This window comes from Gopherus evgoodei, chromosome 7, assembly GCF_007399415.2.
Source record: "Gopherus evgoodei ecotype Sinaloan lineage chromosome 7, rGopEvg1_v1.p, whole genome shotgun sequence".
NCBI classification, from domain to species: Eukaryota; Metazoa; Chordata; order Testudines; family Testudinidae; genus Gopherus; species Gopherus evgoodei.
This window is the reverse complement of record NC_044328.1, coordinates 37064023-37076066: the sequence shown is the minus strand read 5'-3', so window position 1 is coordinate 37076066 and position 12044 is coordinate 37064023. Positions and strand designations below refer to the sequence as shown.

Genomic DNA, 12044 nt, shown 5'->3' with positions numbered 1-12044 from the left:
GGATAGTATAATGTGTGCAGAAGAAAGTGACAACAAAAGTGATGTGTTTTTCACTACACAGTGTTTAGACTGATAGAAAATTAAGATATCTAAGGAAACAGCAAAGATGTCTAATTCAGACATTAAAAAGTCTGCATCTGAATGCTGAACTAAAAGCTAGAAAGACACTGCATTAGCTGTTACCTAGTGCTGTACATGAATAACTTCCATTAACATGCATGGGAGTTACAGGCACAAGAGAATTCTGGGGGAATTCTGTTGCACTGCGTGCATGGAATTCACGTTCCCTGCAGATTTCTGTGCCTCCCTGCAGAAAATAACAGAGAAGCAGCAAGAGCAGTCACGCACCCCTCCCTACCAGCATAGGCACATCCTTTCTAAAGCAGCCAGTGGAGAGGTAAATCACCATGGTGCTGAGGATGCCTATGGGCATAGTTTGGGAGGTATTCCCCCATAGGTAAAATGTGAGGGGCATGCAGGGTCACATGCCACTGCCTCCTCCCACATTTATGCAAGTGAAGAGCTGCCCAGGTGAGGAGGAGTGCCCTTCCAGTTTGCTGACTCTGCAGCTGGAGGCCACCTCCTGTGTCCTTGTGCCAGTTGCCCTCCCCTTCTATGTGTACTGGGTACTCTACATGGCCAACATCTTGTATTCCATACAACAGTGAGTGCCAGAAGTGGGGCAGGGATAGTGGGGAGAGGAAGAGGGATGGGGTGGGGGAGAGAAGGGAATAGAGGAGTGGGGGTAAATCAGAAACCCAGCACGTGGTGTCCCCTCAATTGTGACAGCAGCAGCGGCGGCAACAGCTGGGGCTCCCCCATTAAGCAGGTCGCACCCCAGCAAGCCCCACCCCCATGCACCTGGATCACCCCAACAAGTCCCCCCGCACCTGGGTCCCCATCTGACTGAGCCCCACTCCTGCAGCACTCAGATCCCCCCTGCCAAGCCCCTCACCCCCACAGCCAGACAGCCCCCCTTAAACCCCAACCATCTTCACCTAACTCCCCCCTGCAGAGTCCCATTGCCCCTGCACCTGGAACCCCCCACCCCCCAACAAGCTCCTGTACATCCAAATCCCCCACTGAGTTGCCTGCACCCAGATTGCCCCTCATCTGGATCCTCCACACTAAGCCCCTCCACACTTGGATCCTGCTGGGCTGAGCCTGCCTGCCCACACCTCGTGTGCCTTGCATAGGCCCGGTCTTGCACTGTGTCAGAGAAGAGTGCAGCCTCACCACCAAGTCCTTGTCCCGGGCACAGGATCTCCCTCCTCCATGCAGCCAGTGGTCTGCACTCTCCACTGCCATGCTGAAGCCTCCAGAATTATTTGACAAATAACATTTGCAGAGTTTTAAAATATTTTGTGCAGAATTTTTGTTTTTTTGATGCAGAATTGCCTCCAGAGTGAAGAATAGAATCCATGAAAAGAATGTTTTCAACATGATTTGAGAAAATTGTGTTGATAGCAAACTAATGAAAGATTTCTCCAGTGAAACTTACACATTAAAACTAAAGTCTATAAACAGCAAACAAAAACTTTAAAAAGATTAACTATTAAGATCAGGGCTTTGGAGCTGTGCTCCGGCTCCGCTCCAGCTCCAGGCAAAAACCTGCAGTTCCACTGCTCCAGAGCTGCTCCGTGCTCCAGCTCTGGGCTCCACTCCAAAGCCCCGATTAAGATGCATATATACCTAGCCAAAGCAAGCAAATGAGCTTGTGCTCATAACCCTGTTTTGATCCACTGGATAAATCATCTTCCCTCTCCATTGTTTTTGTTGTCACTCACTGCAATATGTCTAAGCATAGACTGTACACGTTTTGTCATTTTTTTTTGTTTAGAAAATGCTGTGGAACTATATAAATAAATATTAAATTAAGTTACAAGATCAGGCAAACAGACTTGTTGAGAGCCAAAAAGTCATGTCCTTGTACAGCAAGCTGCAGCAGAGACAAAGTTGACCTGAAAACCCCACAGCATGGAGGCTTCAGTGTCCTTAGCACTTTTGGTAGGTAAATGCAGCATTTATCGTGGGCAGCCGTAATTAGAGAAATTCTATAACTCTCGTGGAGCAACCTAAGCCCAGGTCTTCCAATGAAGAGTCAAATCCTCTTTAGTATTCCCCAACCAGATTCTAGTGGCAAAATGGCAGCCTGAGGAACCCTTTCTTTGCATTCATGCCTGTACCTTGGCCCCAAAATTTCTTTCCAAGGCACAAAACAGGGACCAACAGAGTCAACATTGGTTCCGTAGTTATTTCTTCTCAGATTTGCCAAAGGATGATACGGCATAGAATGGCTGTCAATAGCCATGTCCCTTGCACATATTAGCAGTGTTGTGTTAGAACAGATTTGGATTTTGAGCATTTTGGAAATCTTTTGTATTGAGAGATGGCATTGAACAATGCATGCAAAAGCCTAGAATCTTAACTTACCACACTGCTAAATTAAAAAAAAACAAACACATCCCACACATTTGAAAACACGTGTTCTGTTTCAATGTGGTACATTTTAAAGTTAAGTAAAAATGACTATTTCTGACATCTCATACAATCAAACTATTTATTTTTAAAATTACTTGCCTTTTCATATAAAATGTGAAAAACCTATCTAGCGAGCTGGTTTTTTACTCTCCCGTTTACTAATTCACAGTGCAGAATATTGTTCTAATGCATAAAATATATAAATATCAAAATCTGAAGAAATCAAATCTGTGCCTTGAGAAAGGAGTTAGCCTTAAAAGGATGGAAAAATGAAAGCTGTTTTAGGAAACTGCTGAAGAATTTTGCAACTGGAGAGCATTATTAAGAGTTTGGCAAGAAATTCTGTTTAAAAAGCATGGCTTACTGCCTTGAGCATTCTTTTGTTTAAATGATCTAAGTCTAGGAAATGAATTCATAGATACATGTTTTCCAGTACATCGTTCAGAGACTTGAGCCAGTATGGTATGTACTGTTCAAACTGCATTCTTCAATGTTTACCTGGTCTAACAGACTAACATAAGAGATGTTTCTGACAAGGAATAGGAAAATTATTGTATGCATGTATATTTATTTTTATATACCATAGTCCAGCTAGTACAGCCACCTGTTTCTGACAGTGGCCAATGCCAGGGGCACCTGTCTCTGAAACCTCTGGTACTAGCCACTCTCAGAAACAGGAAACTCTATTAGATCAAGGTTCTCAACCTTTTTCTTTCTGAGCCCCTTCTCCGCTCCCAACATGCTATAAAAATTCAACAGTCCACCTGTGCCACAACTGTTTTTCTGCATATTCAGTAGATTAAAAGCCAGAGCTGGCATTAGGAGGTACCAAGCAGGGCAATTGCCTGGGGCTCCACACCACAGGGGGCCCTCCAAAGTTAAGTTGCTCAGGCTTTGGCTTTCAGCCCTGGGCCCCAGTGAGTCTAATGCTGGCACTGCTGTCTGGTTTATTTTGGCAGATCGCCTGAAACGGGCTTGAGGCTTTCTAGGTGCCCCAGACATCTGGTTGAGAACTGCTGCATTAGATGAACTCCTGGTCTGATCCAATATGGCAATTCCTGTGTTCCCATATAGACAAGTTTTGGGTTTTTTTTCCAAAAAGTAATATCTTGAAAATGTCACACACTGTGTATGGAAAGTCTTAGAGCAACTCAGGAGTCCCAGGATATGCATCAATAGCCTGCTTTTCAGAGGGGCTGAGCATTGACAGCAAAGAAAGCTCGAAGGGCTCAGCACCTATAAAAATCAGATCATACGATTCTCAGAAATACTGTGGCTGCCCAAGAGAAGAATATAGACTACCCCCTGTACACACTATTTTGTTCCAAAGAGAAAATACAATTTTCTTGTTACTTTATTTGTATTCTCAGACATTGTGATGTATCTATAGTTACTCTCCATTGTTACTCCTAAATAAGAATACTTTTCACTTGCATGGTGCTTTTAACATATGAGGCTCATTGTGTGCATTACAAACATTAGTTAACTTAGCTTCACAGCACTCTAGGAGGTGGAGAAGTAATATATTATCTCCATTTTACTGTCAGCTCTTCTGATCTCCAGTCTTGTGCCTTAACCACAAGACCACTCTTCTTTCATTATTCTCTGAACTTATATCAAGATTTATCAGCATAAACTCAAACTCAAAGAACTTTACGCAGGTTCAGGTCAGTACTAGTGGATATCAATGTAGGGTCAGGGACTTCGCTCACAATGAATTCTAGTACTAACATTTCAAAAACAAATAGTCCATACAATCAGTCAGTAATCATATCTAAGTGGTATTTCACCTCTTTTTCAAACACTTCCCCTGAAGATAAAAATAGATCTGTGCCAGGAAATACATTTTCAGTCTGAGTGCAGGCTGATAAGATGAAAAGGAATTATTTAAATGGTCAAAGTGTCAGGGTTACAAACCATACCTTCCATGACATACACCAGTGAACCCACATCTCCTTCTTTGATGATGCAACTGTCTTTCCCATATTCCACTGGATACATACAATCCACAATCTCCTGGATCTGAGATAGTTCTAGATTCTTCATGAAGTCATTGTCAAGGATTGCCTCCTTTATTAGATCCTTGGACCTATGGCAAGAAAGGCAAGATTTATCCATTTGTCTGATAATTTAGTTCATTAACAGTATGTGAAGTTTAGCACATTCACACAGTGCCCTGGTGCGCTGATGGATGTATTTGCTTGTAACGATTCCAATACTTTCCCAAAAAATCTGAAAGCAAAGTCCATCTGTGAAGAAATGAAAAATACAAAGGGGTATGTGTGCATGTGTTTGTTAACTTGTGAATGCTTATCATAAATAGAACATTAGATATGCCAAGTTTTGAAGAGAAGTAGAGTTAAATGGTTATAATTGTCATCTCTAAGCTACTGATGTCATGAAAATAATGTAACTACTCTAGTATTTATTCTCAATGTATACAAAACAACAAAAGAGAAATTTAAGATTTTGTGACTTGTAGTTTATTATGCTTGTATAATGACAAAAAAATAGAGAGTACAAAAAGTTGCAATAATGTACATGTTGGGCATTCCTTCTGTAGTATTAAGGATATTCCAAAAGCTCATTAAATACAACATAGAAAACATTATTACAGAAATAAAAATGTATTTGATTATACATTCACGGCATCTTCAAGGAATTATTTTATTAGCATGTGCAAAAAAACATACAATTGTTTGGGTTTTTAGCATGCAATTTCTTTAGAAGTAGAAGTCAGAGGTCCTCAGCTTAAGTAGCAACTTTTGATAGTGTTAGCAGGAAAGCAATTTATTGTCAACATACATAATATAAAAAGATATAAATTGTTAACCAGATATTTTAACATCCTTATTCTTATAATATTCTGGGATGCATAGCTGAATGTACAGTTTAACCTGTTTTTTCAGACGTACTTCAGTATCTCTGCCACCGCAGAAGATATATTTTCTATGACCAACAGAATTGTTTCTAAATATTTTACAAAAGTTTTTACTGAGGTATCATCAACTCCTACTACATGAAGGATCATCTCCTAGATTGTGACCTGAGTTGTAACTGTTAAACAGTACACTATTATTCATGCTCAACATATTTCCCCCCAAATTGTCTATCAAGTCCATCTTAAGCCATCTGTTAGTACAGAGAGTAATAAGATCATTATATCATTTTTTTTTAAAATTGTTTCTTAAAGGATTTTGTACAAATGAATAGCTGAGGATGGTAGGTGTTTACAAACTAGGGCTTAAAAGGGATAATTTAAATAAGGATCATTTGGAAGCAATATCTTTGCCATTAACCCATCTCTGTTTGATACCTTTATCTTTAGCATTTGTGGGATCACAGACATATACACTTTTACTCCACATGTTGGCTTTATATAAACACTTGATTAGAGTGCAAATGATTTACTTTTTAGAGAGCAGACACTAGCAAAACAAAACTGCTACTACATTTACAACAAGCTAGGATTTTAAAAAAGGGAGTATTAATGTTCACTAAGTCAATCACCCTCTGGCCTTAGGAAGAGTTGTTTTCCCCCAAACCAGTTCCTTATACTGTATTACAAATATGCCAGGTCCATGGGGTTAGGAGTGTCCTTCCATGGATGTATATGTGGCAGAATAGTGGACCAAAGGGTCTATTGGCCTGTTCTAGGATGACAAAGCCTGTAGGAATTTGAATGTTAGAAATTCACTTCAAAGCCTATCTACAATAAAGAAGATGTAAAAGGTATCTTATTGTATTGAAGAACTTTGACTTGATTAATTTGATTACTGACTCCCTGGGTCTACTTCTGATTTCATTTACACCAGATGATTACTTCATTTAAATGAAGTCTCATGATTTTCCCCAGTGTAACTGACATCAAAATCAGCCCCCTCATCTAAAAGGCTCAGATGGTTCATGCTCTGGGTAGTCGGTTTACTTATATGGTACACCACCAGATAGTCTGTCACTACTATATTCGGCGTTCAGACAGAAGGGCATATTTTAATCCCACCCATTACTGGGCAGATTTTCTGTCAATGTACATTGTCATTGTTCTACTGAAGTCAATGGAGCAATGACAATTGAAACAAGGCAAATGATCTGCCCTTCTCAGTTAAATTCATTCTAATGCTGAGGACTCTCACAAAGCTGTATGCATCACTTAAGCTCTACAAAAAGTGGAAGCAAGATATGCGGGGAACATGCAAGAATCACACACTCTTGGCATGATGCTAATCTTAGCTTCTTAGCAGCTGTTTGCACACCAATGTGCTGGTGGTAGCTACAGGTGGATGATTCACTGCCACTCAGCTCCTCCCATCCTCCCTATTCATGAGGTGAATGCTTGGTCCTAAACAGCAGTGTTGCTTCCACCTTTATCTCCTGCTCATTTCCTCAGTGTCGAGTCCAACTATTAAGAGTAGGTGTGGGCTGGATCTGGGAGAAGGAGTTTAAGTGGTAGGTAGGACCATGTGTAGAGTCTATGCACTGTAGTGAAGTTTACTATATGAAAATATTATCTCGCAACAGAAAACAAAATATATTCCAAGACTACCATGCTTTCTTCAACAGGAGCCCAAGTTGTGGCTCTAGAAGCTTAAAACAAAAATGAAATACAGAAAATAAGTAGTTAAAAATACACTGGTTTTGTTGCATTATAGAAATTCTTTCAAAATAAGTCTTGTGGATATTACTTCATATAGCACGTGCGTTGCAAGTGTATTGGGAAAACACAGCTCAACCTTATTTTAGGCACAGAATTCATTCTTTAGTGTCAAATATGGCTTTCAGTCATCTATTTCATTGAAATACACTAAACAAAACACTTTACATCAAACACAAACAGCACTGACAGTCGGTGTGTGTAGAGCACACTAGCCTTTTCAGTATGACTTAGAAAAACAACTAGATTAACTTTGCTGAAAACTTTTTACTTTCATGATATCTAATTAAAGTTAAAATTTCATCATTATGATTACTAGGACAAGCAAATAAAAACAACCCAAACCACGCCTATTCTTTTATTGCTCTTGTTAATGGTAATGACAGACTATGGAAATTTGCAAGGATGAAGAAATGATGGATATTCAACTTCCTCCATCATTGGCTCATCTATGCTACTGAAAGACTGAGCCTTTGTCAAGTCTCAGAAGTGCAGTTTTAATACTGTGATTTGTCTAAGTAGTTCTTTCTTGGTGTTTCCTACCCCTTAAAAAAGAGCATTCGTGATTAACATTCAGAGTGCTAACAAGTATAACAGAAGCTTCCATGTTAATCATATCAAGTAACATTACATTTACAGACATTTATTTCAGTTTTAACTGTCAAGACAAGACTCTCCTTGATGATAAAATAAGGTCCAATTCTTTCAAATAGAGAGTTTATAATAAATAAGAATAAGAATATCCATCAAGTGACTGTAGGGAATTCAGACACAGTGTTGGAGCTAAATCTGATCAGTTAGGGAGGCAACAGAAAAATTATATAAATTATTGCAGAGACTATGAAAAGTAGGGAAAAAAAACATCTCAGGGGCTCCAGAAGGGGTCTCAGAAAGTCTGGGTGATAAAGCAGGAGTGGCAAAAGGAGCAGAAAAACCATTTGGAATTATCTTTTAATATAAGAACATAAGAACGGCCGTACTGGGTCAGACCAAAGGTCCATCTAGCCCAGTATCTGTCTACTGACAATGGCCAATGCCAGGTGCCCCAGAGGGAATGAGGCTAACAGGCAATGATCAAGTGATCTCTCTCCTGCCATCCATCTCCATCCTCTGACAAACAGAGGCTAGGGACACCATTCCTTACCCATCCTGGCTAATAGCCATTTATTGACTTAACCACCATGAATTAATCCAGTTCTCTTTTAAAAGCTCTTATAGTCCCAGCCTTCACAACCTCCTCAGGTAAGGAGTTCCACAAGTTGACTGTGCGCTGCATGAAGAAGAACTTCTTTTTATTTGTTTTAAACCTGCTGCCTATTAATTTCATTTGGTGACTCCTAGTTCTTGTATTATGGGAACAGAAGCCATACAGCAAGTATGACATAAGCAAACTACAGGAATTGGTAACATTTTCACACAGACTTCCTATCACCATGTAAGAAAATCTCAGACATAGTATGTTTACAGCATATGAAGGTCCTACTAAGGCAGCACATGAAGAAGGATCGCAGAAATTACGGATGAAGATGACCCACTAAATCACGAAGACATTTCCCTGCCAGTACAGGACACTTTCATGAGACAAAAGATATGCCAAATATTATATTGATAATACTTATCTAAGCCAAAAGTGAAAAATCATAAAAATCAATGTCTCCACAGACTACCAGGGATAATATTGATTTTAATCACATTTACCCATCAACATATCATAAATATAGTCATTTTTAGAAGTAGTTAGCCTGAGACAGATATTTTTCGTAGAAGCCAGCAACCACAGTGATGAACATCATTTCAATTTCTGTAAACAGTCTTCCTCTTCATAAAGGCAAACCACATATGAATAAACTAATCCCTCAGTGCTTATACTGGTAAGCTTATATCACGGTTCACATCCTATCACAAACTTAAAAAAATAGCTTGAGCAAAGTGAATTCCTTTAATCAATGATTTTTTTTACACCATCGCATAAAATAATGCTCAGCTTGATCTAGTCCAGAATTAAGTGCAAATATATGGTCATGACTACAATAAAATTTATTCTGTTGTTCCAAGGGGTGGATATTTATCAGCCTGGTAATATAAAGAATTACTCATGCAAGTCCAGTACCATTCCTAGATACTTAACTTTTCTAGTTTGTCTAATAGATACAGTTTTTATACACTAAAATTAATGTTGGAAGTATTTCAGATAAAAATGTATTTTATATAGGACAGTTATCTAAGCATATGAATAATTCAGACACAGCATAATAAACTCATATTTCCATCACCCATTATTCCTTAATTTTTAGTTTTATAAAATTGCATCAATCCCTGAACAAAAGAATGAGTCTAAACTTTTTGATAGAGAAGGATAAACAGCCCCAAAGTATCTTCTTTTCAATCAAGAGTAAGTGGTTTAATAATGGACAGTTACGGCATTCTCTTTTTATGTTTGAAGGAGAGTCACTATTTCATTTGTATTTTCTGATTTGCTATCCCAAGGGAGGCCGTCTGTAAGTAAAATAAACCTACAATATTTTTAATGGAGCAGGCTATCTCCAGATGACCCCATTTGAAGAAGAGTGCCCTTTCATGAATATTTATTTAGTACGGAGTTTAATGGTTCCTAATACTTAGGGACACTCAGAGTAGAAAGAAGCACTTATTCATTTTCTTATTACTCTCAAAAGGAAGATAGAAGAATAGATAGGAACCCTGGCAATAAGCAATCATTGTGTTCTGAGGAAGTTCATGATATAATGGAGAAACTATCAGGAATAAAAAGGGAAAATAATGGCACTCAACAACTCCATGGGTTTGATCTTTTCCATGTTAATTTGAATAACCACCAAAATAATCAGTAAGGCAGTAGGACAGCTAATTATATTGGGATTCATAGGGTTTGAGAAAGAGCATCTTAAGAAAGATTTAAATAATTGTACTATATAAAGGCCCAGATTTTTAGCTGTGGCCTCCTCTCAAGAGATTATTCAACAGTGACTTTAAACCACCTATGGAGTTACCAACCCTGAACTGCTGTGTGACAGTCCTGTACTCCAGGGTATGTTAGACTATCTCTAACCTGTGTTACTGTCAAAAGCTCCAAGGAGCCAATATGGCAGTTGAAGACTGCCAGAACACACAGAAAATGCAGCTACACCCACTACATCAGCAAGTGGGAGACTTGGTTCAGAAGCCACTATACTAGGTATATGCCAACAGAGGCTATCTACACTGGGGTAATCCACCTATGCCAAGCATAGAGCTGCTTTTTGGACGTGGCCACCCTTCAGTGAAGAATTTGGCCCAAGGAGCTAACAAGCTGTTGATAACACCTGCAGAAATGTGAGACTTTTCACTAAAAGTGAAAGATTTACTATAGTGAGAAATTCAAAACAGAATGAAGCACTATACAACCTTAGATTACAAGAGAAGTTAATGCTACAGTAATTAATAATGTACAGAGTAATGCATCAAAACCTCAAGTGACAGACTGAGGGTTAATCTGTCAATAATTCATAGTTTAGAGAAACCAGAATTAATGTTAAGAATATGATCCCAGTCACTTGAAACACTGGGCCAAAAGCAGGCAATTAGCCATCTGCTAGAACAACAATTTCAGTCCCATACAATAAATAAGAGAACAAAGTTTAATTAACATCTCAAAAGGACTTCTTTCAATGTCAGACCATCACTCAAAGGGGGAGGAAAGAGCAAATGCAAATGTGGACGGAAAGACTCAGGTCCTGCATAACACCAGGAAAATTTGTACTGGTATAGCTGCACTCATCCAGAGTCCTAATGCAGATGTGCTGCATTGGCAGAAACTGGAACATGCTTAAAAGGAATTTACTCTGTACTTTCTTGTGAGGATTGCACCATTGTAGTTTACACTGGTGCAAATTTCCCTAGTTTAGACAGGCTGTCATTTGTGTGGTTTGTACCTTGAAAAGGGACATGTAGAGAAACAAAGGTGGACCAAGCATATGGAAAGTGAAACAGCACTGTATGCAACCCAGAACAAATTTAGGAACAGAGATCAGGATCATAACTTGGGGCATCCAGTATAAACACACTAGCTACACCAGAGACACCTGAAGGGAGGCAGCTAGGGGCAAAACTAGAAGGAAATATATCAGGCAGACTGGCTGGCTAAGACGACTAGAGAAAAGAAAGTGGCTTTTCAGAAGGTAACATATTTTGAATTCAGTTCCCCCTTAGATGTAATTGAAGTATCTAGTAGAGCTTTTCCAGACAACCAGAATAGTTATGTTGTAAAAGCGTTGTTTTAAACTGAACCTCTCTATATACTTAATAAATCTTATTTTTAACTAACTGCTTGACTCTTCAGTATGGAAATTTCATGCAGATCATCACAGAGAGGAAACAAACTTGCCTGGAGCCTACAAAAAATTCTCAGTTAGTGGCTCACAGACTAAGTATCATATATAATAGGGAAGGGTTTGCAGGGCTTTGGGTTACGAGATATACAATAAATGCTTACTGAGGAGAGTGGAGTTCAAGAAGGTAAGAAGAAAATCTTAGGTTGGTGAGGTCTCTATCTCTTGCAAACTCACCCCTTAGAACCATCAATAGTATCTGTATTTCTTGTGTTATTACATCACTGTAATGGGGAGGAAAAAAACCTCATATGAGCCAAAAACATTTCATTACATGCAAATAAATCCATTCAGTTTGTTTAAATTTGTGGTCAAATTCTGGCTTTTGGGAATTGTCTCTGAATACATCCCGATCAGGAGCTAGGACTGCAGTCCTTTTCCACTCGGAGTTCAACAGATTACAGTAAAAGGGACATGCTGTAGGATCAGACTCTTTTAGAGTGTGAGTACTGCAGGACTCCAGACTACAGCCTCAGCATTCTTCTAGTTAAATCCATCACACATGATGTTTAAAAATGAGGACA

General features: G+C 39.0%; 1 protein-coding gene across 2 annotated transcripts in view; it reads right to left on the bottom strand.

Annotated features, from left to right (window-relative positions):
* Positions 1–12044, bottom strand: part of PRKG1 (protein kinase cGMP-dependent 1) — a 925871-nt gene that overhangs the window by 783338 nt on the left and 130489 nt on the right. For both annotated transcript variants that reach the window (XM_030570100.1, XM_030570099.1), the window contains exon 2: positions 4404–4570. In XM_030570100.1, coding sequence (XP_030425960.1) covers positions 4404–4570 — 167 coding nt within the window. The remainder of the gene's footprint in view (positions 1–4403; positions 4571–12044) is intronic.